Here is a 14,581-nt window from a genome sequence, read left to right on the forward strand (position 1 = left end):
GAGGACACCTCCCTTGGAGCTGACAATACCATGCAGATTCATGATATAGTATTTTTGGTCAGGTCAATATGATATTTCAAGGAAAATTTAATATTAACAAAGCATTAGTAGTTGATAATATTCTAAATTTGTTGATATTTGATTTGAAGACTTGGGTTGATTTATCATATTTTGATGGTTAGGTTCATAATATTATATATTTGTCTATGGTACAAATATCTTGGTGAGATTAAGTAAGGTGAAACTTGGAAAAAGCCTTAATTTATACTTAATTGAAGGGATAAGAATTGTTTTGATCCCTAAGGTCTAGGGTCAAAATTGAATCCGTCCCTAACCTTATTTTTAATTCGAAATCGTCATCAATGTTTTATTTGGTATTAAAATCATCCTTTTAACTTTTTATAGATAAAAATGCACTTATGTTTGTTCTGACTCTAATCTCATCATCCACCACCACTCTTACCACTATCAACATCCTTTACTTTCACCAAATATCACCTATCAAATTCAATAGCACATCATTTAAATTCAACAATATCAACTTCAACAACAAAAACAACACACAACATTCATTTTTTTTTGAAAAAAAAAGAAAGAAAAAATTAGGACAAAGAGAGAAGAGACATGGAATGACGGGGAAAAGAAGAAAGAAGGAGGAGGTGAAAGATAGTACGGCGCTGGCTTACGGAGGAGTTATTGTCTCTACTAGAGAGAAAGACAAGAAAACGAGAGGTAGAAAGAGACCACGTGAGGTAGAGAGAGATAGTCCACTCCCTCTTCCCTTTTATTGGTGGCTTTAGCGATGACGTTGATCGTGAATGAGATGCTATCTTTGAGCTATATTATGACAACAGTGATGGAAGCAATTTATAGCCTTAGGTCATTGTAATCTTCACACTCCACAACAGCGTATGGCGCACTCGCTATTATGGCCGCCATCGACTTCTACTTTTCACCAGCGACTCGAACGACAACTGCTAACCATGTTGGTGAATCACTTACGTTCGACAGATGAAGTCGATGAGCCTCTTGGCTAACCGCACCGGTAAGGTGGCAAGAGCCATGGGGAATTGAATGGCTGAATAAAAAATTGGCGAAGGAAGAGAGAATGGTGTGAGTGTTGAGAAGAGAGAAAGAGAGACTAAAACCCTAGTCCTACTACTAATAACAATCAAAGGGATATTTTTGCCTAAAAATATTAAAAGAACGATTTTAATACTAAATGAAACGTTGGGGACGATTTCGAATAAAAAATAAAGTTAGACACGATTTTAATTTTGATCTTAAATTTTAGAGACTAAATCAGTACCTATCCCTTAATTAAACATTATTTTATTTTTATGAATTCATTATAGACGTTGACTTATTTTTCTTTTAAATTTATGTGTAAATACAAATTTAAAACATCTTATACTAAAGGAGAAAATTTGAATGGTGAATTTGTTCACATGATAAAAAAGAATTGAAACATTATTTTGGATTATTTTATTTTAGGGCAATTTAGTAAATATTTTTTGGCAATAACTTTTGTTTGTGAAATTTTACCATAAATTAAAAAAATTGTTGATTTTTTTAATTTAAATAATTTAAAAAAAGTTATAAATATATTGCTTTTAATCTTCTAATTTGTTTTTTCTATCCTGAAACAAATACAAAATCAATATCACGGTTTAAGCAACAGTGATTCAAATAGATTTTGAAGAATAAGTTTGTAGTGTGTGTATATATACAGGGGATATATTCAATGAGAATATATTTTTTATATGACAATGTGAGAATGCAGTTATTACCATTGGATTGAATTTAATGGCCAATATTAAACCTGCTTTAAAAGCTAGATTACTACTCTTTCTCTCATGTCTTTTATTCTTTTCACTGTGTTCTCTTCTTTGCATTGGATACTAAAAATCAAATCCCTAATTTTTGAACCTCTTCTTACTGTGTTGTTTCCTTCACTGATCTCGTCGCTGTTATCGCTCCTCCTTATTCTCGTCACTGTCATCGCTCCTCCTTGCGTCATTGGTCCCCTATAGTCTCTGCGTTGTTAGTTGTTGTCGTCGCCCTCTACTAGTCCACGGCTCCCTGCAACCGTGACTCTATGGTCTGAGTGTCGCTATTGTTGTACCATGGCAGTAATTGATTGGTATATTGTCCATTCTTCTTGTTCTACTTCTCAATTTTGCTCGAATATCTTCTATTTCAGCGTGAAACCCTCGCCCTTTTTCATCTTGCTAAATATTATTCACAAGGATAAATTTTTTTATTTTTATCTAGGACAATGCAAGAGAAGCCAAAAATATCAAAACTCTTTCACCAATTTTCTATAATAGTTTGATACAGATAAAATTTGATTTTTATTGTATTTATATTTTTTAAAATAAAAATTATCTTCATTAATAAAGAAGGACTAAGCTCGTTATATCAAGAAGAGCCAACTTAGTGACATCAAATAGAGTCTTTTTTAACTACACTTTATTTAGTTGGCTAATTGCTAATTTGACTAACAAGTATGTTACTTTATTTGCATTTCTTAACATGTGTTATTTGACAACTTCTAAATTTTTCATTAAATTTTTATAATTTGAAACTATTAGGCTAAAATTATCTCTATTTGTAAAAGAAATTGGCTTATGATGGGCTAAAATCTAAATTAATATAGAATATAACTATTAAAAAAGAGAATAAATAAATAAATAATAAATTGTAATGTCACAATACTTCAAAGTTATATTTCGATTCTGATCGAGAAGAAGAAAGCAACGACACGTGACCCATCCCTTTAGCATTGCCATCAAGAACATATCAAGTTTCATGAGTCTCAAAGTCTAATTACAACGTGAATAGTACCAACTCAATCACAATAAAATTATTCTCACCCATTATGCATGTATCACCTCACCAACAACATACCACAACTCATAAGAAAAATATTGAATACAATCATAAAGGAAAAGCTAAAATAAGATATGGATAATATATGCCTCTCTTGCCAGCAAAAGCAATTATTTTTCATATGTAGTACTAATTTTCTTGTAATAGAAAACAAAAAATAGATTAGTGTTAGTTTTAAACATAGGTATAATTAATTATTTCTAATTTCACGTTAGACAAGTATTTAAACTAAGTCATTAAGAAAAGAGTAACTAATGCTCATAATAAGTCTTCTTACCAACTTTAGGTGGAGATTTTGGTAGGGCAATTTCAACTATTATAATGTGCAAATTTCTTACAAGTCTTGCAAAGTCTTGTTTTCTTCTGCTGTTGTTCAATTGCCTTTTCTTTACCACCTTCAATACACTTTTTACATCTTTTTGGTGTTTGAATGTTTAGGAGGAAGAATGTCAACATTTTTAGAAATATGAATACCAACAAAAGATTTTAACTCATCCTTCTTGTTTGAGAGGAGATCATCTTTCATTTTAGGTAGTTGTTATTTAATTTCTAAGCCTCTGTTTATGACAAGTTGTAGTTTTTCTATAGATCTATCAGCCATATGCATATATTTAAAGAGTTGAGTCCATGCATCTGAAATCAACTTGCTTTCACTCTCAAATGTAGAGCATGCTTCCAATAAATTATCATCGTTATCAAAAGCGGGTTTAGCAGTTACCAACTTGGTCCATCTATTAGTAATGAAATAGGGTGGTATTGTGTTTAAACTTTTCTCTTTCAATAAAAAGGATGTACCCTAAAAAAATGCCTTCAGCTTCAAACATTTTACACGAATGATGCACCGGGAATTCGCACAGCACAAATCCCCTTCGGCAAGTGTACCGAATCGTCAAGTAATAACTCACAAGAGCGAATTCGATCCCATAGGTATTGATGAATTAAGCAACTTTAGTGAGGTGATTTGCCTAATCAAGCTAATATTTGGTGGTTTTGGTGAAATTGACTTAACAGAATATAAATTGCAAGAAATTTAAATTGCTGAATGTAAATGGCAAAATGTAAATTGCAGAAACATGAATGGGAAAAAACTTAAAAATACTGAAACTTAAATAGCAAGAATGTAAAGGCAAGAATGTAAATGGTGATGGAAAGTAAATTGCATGAAATGTAAATAGGAATTGGGTGCTGGGAATCAAAGAAAGCAGTAAATTCAAGGCAATTAAGGGAAACTCAAGGAAATTAAAGTGAAGAATAACAAAATGAGAGATTCATTAGGGATTGGAGATATCATAATCCATCATGAATCAATGGGTCTCAACTTCATTCTCAATCATATGAAGTAGATCTATAGCGGATTGTAATTAATTGAGTCCCAACTCCTTGGCAACCCAATTTCTCTTAACACAATCAATTTGCCAATTCCTTGATTTAATTGTCATGAGAAGAGGTTAAGTGCATCTCTCTTATCCATTAGCCACACACGTTCTCAACATCTCAAATCATCTCGAATATATTGATCAAGAGAGTTGAGAGATAGAGCTCTAAACTAATTTCCATGATTCCCCTTCTGAGGCTCACATGGAAATTCAATAGATCTAAACCCCCTTCTGGAGTGAGTAGATCAAATAAAAATAGAAGTTATCTCTTAGCTACAACAAGCGAATTGAGAAAAAGAAGAATTTTATTCAATCATGTGAATTACAATAGAGCTCCTCTCCCTAATGATTGAGGTTTAGTTCGTCATCGCTCTAAGAACAATGGCAGGAAGTTGAAAGTGCATGAAAATAAACTAAGACTTGATACAAACTAAAATGTAAAATTGCAGAAAAGAAAAGAAAAGAAAAAGTGTATCAAACTACAAAATTCTTGGCTCACTGGAGTCTCTAATCCTCTAGTGTACGAGAGCTTCCTATTGAGTTAAAAAACTCTCCTATATATACTCTTCTTCTCATCTTCAAAATGAATCTTCAAGTACTTGGATGTGGCCTTTTGGCCTTGGTTGAAGTAAGCTTGGAATGGCTCTTGAAGTTAACGTTGAAGTTAGTGCACTAACGTTGCATGAGTGCCCCTAAAAATTTGCGTTGGTACTGGCGTTAATACACTAACGTTTGTCACTAACACTCTTCTAATCACGCATACGCGTGGGCGACGCGTACGTGTGACCTTTACCGCTGGCGTTAATACAAGCATTAATGACATAGCGTTAGTGTGTTAATGCTCTTCTCACACCTGCACGTCACCCACACGCACGCGTGACGTGTCAATTTTTTAATCTCACGCGTACGCATCACCCGCGCGTACGCGTTGCCGCCAATATTTTCAAGCTTCAATTAATGAATTTGTAGAAGACGTTAGTGTGCTAACTTGAAGTAACGTTAGCACACTAACATTGGCACCATTCTTTGTGTAGCAATGTTGGTAGGCTAATTTTGGGCTACCAATATTGCTTGCCATCTTTGAAACGTTAGTGGACAACGTTAGTGAGCCAACTTAGGCCACTAACGTTGCTCCCCTCTTCCTTGGCAATGTTGATGGGCAACGTTGGTGAGCTCCCTTGGGCCACCAACATTGCTTCCTCCTTCCTTGAGCCAACGTTGATGGGCAACGTTGGTGAGCCAACTTGGGCGACTAACGTTACTTACTCCTTCTTTGCAACGTTAGCCATAGCGTCAGTGGGCTAACTTTGGCCACTAACGCTATAGTCTCTTCTTCTTCTTTGCCTTTGCTTTGCTTCTTCTTACCTATCATCAACCAAACAAATGCATCAAAGCCTTGCCATAATCACAAGATAATGCCTCGTTCGTTGCATCAAGTAATTCTTGCATAAATCTCATGAAAATGCTCATAATTAACAATGTTTGATTGAATCAAAGTATGCATACATTACTCATCCAAATGATTGCTTGTTGCCTAAGATAATACATGAAACTAACCTAAAATATGCTAAAAATGGATTGTGAAACTTGCCAAGATGCCTAGACATCAACGAACAATGTGCTACATGATTAGATGGATAATAAGTAATTTGCTGGTGCTTAAAAACTTCGCTGTCACTGTCTATAACACTCTCAAGTACTAAAAATAGTAACTTTTCGTCCTTCTCTTTTGTCTCTTCAATTCCAAAATCCACATAAGCTCTCCATAATTCTATCTGAAATATATAAAAATTTTCGTGCGTATAAATTTTCATACCATGCTTTTCTATATCTTTGTGCAATTTCAATTCAGGTCTAGAATGAAGATTTGTATTATTTAGCAACTTTTTTTTATTTCTTTGAGATTTTATAGCAGAATCAAATCTCATCCAAAATTCTACTAAATTAAGGTGGTTATTCAAATAGTTTTCAAAAAATAAATTTTTGCTCTCAAATCTAAAAGTAATTCTCAACATTCTTGCCAGTAAGACATCTAAAAAATAAGTTGGTATTCACATGTTTAGAATATCATACATTTTATGATAATCAACCATTTGTTTCTAAGTTAAAATCACTAATGATTTTCATCCATCTAAGTTCAAATTCTTCTAGAGGCTCTAATTTTCAAACACAAAACTTGAATCTGCTATTAAATTCAATATTGGCATTTAAATTAACACCCATCTTTTCAGAAATTTTTGTTAGAATATACTACATGCAAAATCTATGGCAAGAATCTTCAAAAACATCACCTATTGCAATCTTTATTACTGAATCTTGATCATTTATGATTACATTAGGCTTGCGTCCTTCCATTGCTTTCAAAAATGTATCAAATAGCCATGTAAATGACTCCTTTTTTTCGTGAGCCAACAAAGCAGCACAAAAGTTATACTCTGTCGATGTTGATTAACACTAGTGAATGAAACAAATATCATATCATACTTATTTGTACTATATATGTTGTGCCAAATGATATATATCTCTAAATAAATAGTACTTTTTTCTTCAAATACCATTCGCCCAAAATACACTCTTAAACTTTCCTTCTTTGATAAGCTCAAAATCATAATAAAATGAATTATTCATCTCATGTTTATTTTTTAAATTGTCAATACACATTTGAGCATTAACATTTATAATCAAAGTTTTCAAATCTCTTGAATAATTTTGGAGATCTCTTTGTGTGAATCTTATATTATCATAACTCCCAATCTGCTCTATCAATAATTGGTAAGCTTTTGAAGATATTATATTTGCTAAGTTATACGAAGCCACTAAAATTTTATGAACATTATTTACACCCCTTACCGATCTTAGAAATGATCTCTTTCTTGGAGTAGCTAATATATATATGGCCTTCATAAAATTGAATAACTTCATATTTTTCTTCTGAATTTCTCTTAAAAACAATCCTTAATTACTTCACATCCTTCTCTTGTGAGTGTTCTTTTTCTATCTTTAGGCAAACTTCTTTTATCAACTACTAATTCAACTTGAACTACTTTTTTTTACTTTAAAACCTTCTTTTGAGCAAAGAATATATTTTTATTGAACACTTTCATTACAAGAAAAACACCCATTTAGTCACACTTTTCTATGACTGCTGCAGAGAAGTCAATTTTTTGTGGTGTTTTGAAGACAACAAAGCTACTTGATGGTAGTACTTCGAATATATCACGGTGTGTACATCTAGGAGAAAGAAAAATTTATGGGTATAAGACCCACGATGCTCATTTTTTGCTACACTACTTACTACCAATACCGATTAAAAGCATCCTTCCTGATCACGTGGCCATTCCGTTGATTTGACTAAGTTCCTTTTTTCGTCGCTTATGCAAAAAGTTAATCACACTGGAAGAGATAAATCGACTGGAGTTAGAGATTGTGGAAACATTATGCCACCTTGAGAGGATCTTTCCCCCTAGTTTTTTTTGACATAATGGTTCATCTTCCCATTCATTTAGCAAATGAGGTGAGATTGGGTGGTCAGGTGCAGTTTCGTTGGATGTATCCTCCAGAAAGGTACATGTGTACATTAAAGTTGTATGTACGCAACAAAAGTCGCCCCGAAGGTTCTATTGCAGAGGCATATCTGGCTGAAGAGTACTTAACTTTTTGCTCAAGATACTTGCATGGAGGTGTGCGAACAAGACTTAATCAGTGACCTCGGAATGATGATGATCCTAATGACGACTAAGTTTTGCCTTCAAAGTTGTTTTCTAACAAAGGTCGTTCGTTAGGCGTGGGAAATGGAGAACCAGTTAATCTCGATGACATATCAAGTGCTCAAGCCCATGTGTATGTATTATACAATTGTGAAGAAGTTGCAGATTATGTTAGGTAACTTAATATAACTTATGTTTATTCACTAAATCAAGTGCATTTAGATTTTTTCCGATCAAACATAACTATTATTAACTACAGAGAGCATGAGGATGAGGTTAACAATCAGCGGGGAACAAAATGGAGAAAAGCAAAAGTTCACAGTAAAACCTTCTCGTAGTGGTTTGAAATTCGGGCGAGGGATTCAGATGTTCCTGTTTGGCTAAAAGAATTATCTTGAGGTCCAAACTCTGTTGCAAGAAGATTTTTTGGATATATAATTAATGGATATATGTTTCACACTGTGGAGCATGAGGCAATGAGAAAAACACAAAATAGTGGTGTCACATTAACTGCTTTAACTTCAAGCTTTGCAAGTGCTAAAGATAAAAGTCCAATTCAAGACACTGTAGCTTATTATGGCAGGTTATTTGAGATCGTAGAGTTAGATTATTTTGGGCGTTTTAAGGTTGTATTGTTTCAGTGTGAGTGGTATGATGCTGGGAAAGACAAGTATGGTCTTATATTTGTTCACTTCAATAAGAAATGCTACCAAAATGAACCTTTCATACTAGCATCTCAAGCACATCAGTGTTTTTATGTGCAAGATCCATATGAACATAACAAACATTATGTTATGGAAACTATCCAAGAGACTTATTAAAAAAAATGACGAATTTGAGTCTGAGGCCCGTCAAACCTTCTATAGTGAACAACACGAGCATATAACAAGTCCTGCCATACCAGCTGATGATGGTGAACTTATTCTGGAGAGGAATGATCTACGACCTACAGTAATTGAAACGGTTCCCCAAGTGACTTCTGCCCAAGAATATGAGGCAGATTTCATTGGAGATTCTGATTCTGATGGGTCAGCCTAAGCAATTTATTGCTTAATATGTACATATGTATAACTAAGTTTTCTTCACCTTTTTATTTGTAAGTCATATTTTTGTTTTAATTTCTCATTTTGTTAGTGTTTCTTATAGGATATGTCACTTTATTGCTTATATTAACTCGAGTTAACTAATTTATTTGTGTAGGAATAAAGAATTTATTGATCTTAAAGCAACATCAAGTAAGAATTTGCTTCAACAATTTGAAGCCAAGAGACAAAAGATTGTAAATGAACGCAAGCAATATGTGATGCAAGGTGCAGCACGTAATGACAAGGAGGAAACTATGCCAAGGTTGGATGTAGTCGAAAGTCAAAAAGATTTGAGTGCAACCAAAGGGGTGAAGAAATGTACGTCAAAGAAGCTGGATTTTACTCAAGCCATAAAATAAAAAAAAGAAAGAATCACTTGACTGTGGCTATGGCTGAGAAAAAGAAGTATGAAGTACAACATGAACCGTCAACACAAGGCTGGAACAATTCTAAGCTTACAAAGGCGGGTGCAGATGAACTTAAAAGGAAGCTCGATGCAATTCGTAATATGAATAATAGCGTGCCAACAAGTGTAAGCCAAGATCGGAGTTGTGCAAATTCTACTCAGCCCACAATCAACCAAAGACAGCAGTAGATTATTCAAGTCACACATGGTAGAACTAAAAAAAGGCAACATGACACTACTTTGCCGAGTTCAAACACTACCCCACAAGCTGAAGATTTAATGTCGGAGCAAGATGGATCAAGAAAGGAAAAGAGCAAGCCAAGGGTAAGGGCTACAACTATTGATGAATTTAAAAAAAAATGGGATAGATGTAGAAATTGACGGACTAAGCTCTGAACTAAGTGATGATGTGGGAGATAGCTTTTCACTTGATGAAAATTATTATTCACATGTGATGGAGGACATTAATGATGACCAAGGTAATATATTTCTATCATTTTTTATATTTTTTTGTAAATCATAATGCTTAATTTTTCAATTGGCATCACTAATTACTCCCTAATTTTTCCCCTAACACATGAAACTAGGAGAGCCAAAGAAGAAGAAAAACCGGGGAAAAACAACTTGTAAAGAGATTTATGCAAGAACTATGGAACAACGGGAAGAAGTTTTTTTTGATATTGGACAGCCAGTAGGACCAACCGATCAAAGTGTGTCTAATTTAACTAGTTTCGTAGGCACAATTGGTAGAAATAAAAGATTTGTGAGTCTTTTGTACACTAGCTGGCATGCTGTAACTCCTAAAGCTAAGAAATTCATGTGGAACTATGTTAATGTAAGACTCTTCTATTATTATTAAATGTCGATTATTTTAAATATAGGAAGGTGCGTATAACACTGTTGATATCATGCAGACCAAGTTTATCCTCCTAGATAGTGGAGAAAAGTGGGTGATCCAAGAAATTCGGGATGCTTGGAAGCGGTTCAAGGGAAAGATTAAGCAGAAGCACTTTGTTCCCTTTGATACCATCGAAGATATGGTGAAAAATCGACTGACACAAGTTCCAGAAAGTCAATTCATAAAATTGATCTATTATTGGAGTCATCCTACAATCCAAGTAAAATAGTTGGTACTTTAATTGCAAATATTTTACTGTTTGTTAAGACATAAGCAAAATAATGAAAATTCAATTGATAATGTTGGAATTTGTCCTCTCTCATGCTGTACAAACACATATCCATTCTGATGTAGGTTCTTGAACTGAATTGAATTTTCTTAGGATATATTGTTGCCAGTTCCATTCTGAACTTCTGAATTTGTGTATTTACAATTCTATTTTTGGCTACTTTGTTTGCTGTAATTTTAAGTTGCTGCAATTCTATTTTCTATAGTTTTGTTTTGTGCAATTTTATTTTTTGCAATTCTATTCTGTGCAATTATATCTGTTGCTATTCTGGTTGCTGTAATTTTGTTTGCTGAAGCAAAATTTAATTATATTGTTCTCTATTTCTATATGCTAACTTTTTATTCACTTATAGTCAATAAGTGAAAAAAACAAGAAACATAAAGAACAGCAAAAGTTTCCACATCGCATGGGGCCAATCAATTTCGGAAGAGTACGAGTGGCTCTGGTATACTTATTTAATATTTGTGCTGGGATTTGTTTAGTTAATTTTAGTTTTGTTGTTATAGACTTACTTATTTAAGGCTTTATTTTGTAGCAACAACAAAGGAAACAAATGAGGAACCAAAAAGGTTTAAAATGTTTCTTGCTACTCGAACAAGTCGGAAAAGGAAGGAAGTTGATCAGGAAACACAAGATGCAATTGTTTGAGAGTTCATTGAATTACTAATGATTATAAATCAAATTTAGGATACGGTAACTAATTCTATTTCAAAATGTTTCTTTTAATTAGAATGAATTCCAAAACCGGCAAGTTGCTGGTGAAACAGATAAGGAAGCTTTTGAGTCTTTATTTGGAAAAGAACAACCAGGTCGGGTTAGGTGCTATGGAAGATCTGTTACACGAAGTGACTTAAAAAAGCATGTAGAAATTTCTGAACTCAAGCAACAACACCAAGAGGAGGTCACATCTTTGAAGGCTGAACTTGGAGACATGAAGGCCAAACAGCAGCACCAAAAGGCTGACCTTCATGGATTGCAAAACATGATTAAGTTACTAGTTCAGCGATCTGAACCTGGAATGAGGCTGGAAGAAATTGAAGCTTTGTTACAAGATGCCCAACACTCTCCAATTGATGTAAATAGCGCTCATGGATCAATACATATTCCAGACATAAATATGGTATGACCAGTTTTTTCTTATTCCCTAATATTTGTTTATATATTGTTGATTATTAATTAGGATTCTGAATATCTACTAGAGTTTAAAATTTTTATTTGTTAGAACTTAGGAGGATGCCAAATATTTTTAATTTGAACTAAAATTGAAGAAGATGGAAGCTGTGATTTGGTTTTTTTGGTTTTGTTTTTTCATTATGTAATTTTATTATTATTGTTATCAAGATGGAAGCTGTAATTTTTTTTATTTTTCTGGTTTTGTTTTTTCATTATGTAATCTCATGCAAAGTTTAAGCTTCTTATAATGTTAAAATAAAAAAGGAAGAAAAATGTTATTATGCGTTGCTTGTCATTTGCACAATGCACTTGAGTTTTTTATTTTAGTTCCCATTTAGTATGAAGTTGTGTTAGTCCGTTTTTTAGTTATGTCCTTTTTGGTGATTTATAGTATCCCCTGAATATGATTGTTATTTTAAAGCAAAAGACTTTGGTTTCTTTAATTATTTATTCAAGCATAGTATGGTTTTGTTTCTTATTTCATGTTTTTGGTGATATGAAAAGAAGAGTAGTTTCAATTATCCTATGCCGCTCGGATATTGTATGTGTTATTAATATGTTAATTACTTTTTTCTTGTTGTACTTTTTCAAATTATAATTATTTTTCTATATAATTATGCAGGATAATTCTAAAGATGCGAGTGAAGATTGAGATGCTTATCATGATGGTTTATTGACAAAGATGGAAATTGAAAGATGTATGGTTGATGATGATGTCTTTTATTCGAAGCTAAGATACATTTATATGATATAATATTTTGGTTTTTCCTAGTTTATTAGTAGTAAATTCTAAGTGCATTTATATGAGTATACTTATTCTAGTTTGAGATATATGAATATTCAAAATTATGATCATCCCAACATTTTTGGTTCATTGTATAATTATATTTTGTTTCAGTATAATTTATATTATTTAAAGATTATTGTATGGTATTATTATATATGCATTCATTTTTATTTTATAATAATTAACTAATTTAATTAAAAATACAGGATTATATATAATTATATTCTCAAATATTAGATTTTAGATAAAAAATTGTTAGAAATTTCTGTTTATATATATATATATAACAGAAATTTAAAAAAAATGAGAGACAAAAGGCTACACTTATATAGAGTAGCTATAGGTATACTGTTTGCTACATTTATAAAGTGATGCAGTAGCCCTGAAAAGTGTAGCCTATTCTTTAGAATTATGGTAACTATTAGTGCTGAAAAGTGTAGCCTTAGGTCCTGAACAACATCACTTAAAAAGCGTACTCTATTTTCAAAAGCCAGAAGCGTAGCTTTTGATACAGAAAAGCGTAGCCTTTGAGAATAGACAACACTAGTATAGGTATCGCCTACAAAAGTGTCTCCGAAGCCTAAAAAGCGTAGCCTTTTTCTAAGACATCATTTTTTTTTCATTTTTTGCTACACTTTTCAAGTGTACCTGAATGGGTGTTTTTCTTGTAGCATTTGTTTATCTTTTATTTTAGTTGAATTGCGGATACAAAAACCAACAGCATGTACATACTTTTTGTAAAATTCTCCTTCATCTCCAGCCGTATCAAAGACCATGCCAACCTTCGGTTTCAATTCATCTTCATATTCTAGAATCCATTCTTTTAATGCGTTTAATGTATCATTTAAGCCATTTGAACTCGTATTTGAATCAGCCTCATTATCTTGACTTTTCATTAAAATATACCTAAGAAATAAATTGAAATTAATTTTTAATATGTGTAAAAAGGACTTAAATTTAATTAATTTTACAAAAATTTTATAAAATAAAAAATTAGATTTATATAATTAAAAAAGTTTTTACATAATTAAAAAAATTATATATAAACAATGCTTTAAAGAAATTGTACTAATATAGAAACATTTTATTTTTGAGGTCACATTCATTCATACTATGAATAGAAAAAGACACATGCAAAATATGTTTACTTTGAATATAAATAGAGAGTGACGATAGCAACTAACAACTCAGAGACCAGAGAGAGCCGCAACAACAACAATATAGGGAGGAGCTGTGGCAACGATGAGACTAATGACGCAAACAGTGTAGAAAAGAGCGATGAAAGTGACGATCATAAGGAGGAACAATAACGGTGAGGAGAACAGTGAAGAAAACAATGCAGCAAGAAGAGGTTTAAAAATTAGGGATTTGATTTTTGGTATCCAACGCAAGAAGAGCACACAGTGAAAAGAGGAAAGGATGTGAGAGAAAGAATAGTAATCTAGTTTATAAAACAAGTTTAATCTTGGCCAATTAATTCAATCCAATGATAATAATTGTATTCTCATATTTCCATATAAAAACTATTATCACTAGATATATTCCACAGAAATTGAATACGGGCAAACTCAATTTAAGTACTAAACAAAACTTTTAATTTTATCAAAGGCAATATTGGATTAGCACAACATTAAAGAATTTGCATGTGTACTTATTATTCAGATTATATTCGATTGAACCGTCACTAAATTAAATAATATAGCGGTGGTTTAGCTTTAACTGTCGCTAAACGTAACAGGTTTGGCAGCACAATTTTTTCTGCCACTAATAAACATAGCTTTTTGGAGCAGTATCTATCGAACTGCCACTAAAACCCTAGCAGCATAACAATGAGCCAGCGATGGCATGTTTTGCGGTGTCAACCGCCGTTATTTCTTTTTGCAATGATTTTTGGTAATCGTCGAAAAATTTTCGCTGCTATCTACTGAAATTCTTGTATGTAGTGGTTCTTCACCATTATCTTACAAT

The 14,581-nt window shown here is 32.7% G+C and overlaps 1 protein-coding gene across 1 annotated transcript; it reads left to right on the forward strand.

The window, feature by feature from the left end:
- Positions 1-8,424: 8,424 nt before the first annotated feature.
- On the forward strand, positions 8,425-11,779 carry LOC107470454 (uncharacterized). The gene is made up of 8 exons (XM_052255665.1): positions 8,425-8,645; positions 8,842-9,003; positions 9,176-9,378; positions 9,835-9,945; positions 10,054-10,301; positions 10,348-10,506; positions 11,006-11,098; positions 11,384-11,779. The coding sequence occupies exons 1-8, from the start codon at positions 8,425-8,427 to the stop codon at positions 11,777-11,779; spliced, it is 1,593 nt and encodes a 530-aa protein (XP_052111625.1).
- Positions 11,780-14,581: the final 2,802 nt, after the last annotated feature.

The sequence above is a fragment of the Arachis duranensis genome, chromosome 10, assembly GCF_000817695.3.
Source record: "Arachis duranensis cultivar V14167 chromosome 10, aradu.V14167.gnm2.J7QH, whole genome shotgun sequence".
In the NCBI taxonomy this organism is placed as follows: Eukaryota; Viridiplantae; Streptophyta; class Magnoliopsida; order Fabales; family Fabaceae; genus Arachis; species Arachis duranensis.

Bases quoted from the DNA above. Each gene is read 5' to 3' on its own strand.
- LOC107470454 (XM_052255665.1), top strand. From the start codon at position 8,425: ATGTTTCACACTGTGGAGCATGAGGCAATGAGAAAAACACAAAATAGT. The intron at 9,379-9,834 runs GTACGTCAAAGA...AAAATGGGATAG, and splicing joins AACCAAAGGGGTGAAGAAAT to ATGTAGAAATTGACGGACTA. The intron at 10,507-11,005 runs GTGAAAAATCGA...ATTCACTTATAG, and splicing joins TTGATACCATCGAAGATATG to TCAATAAGTGAAAAAAACAA.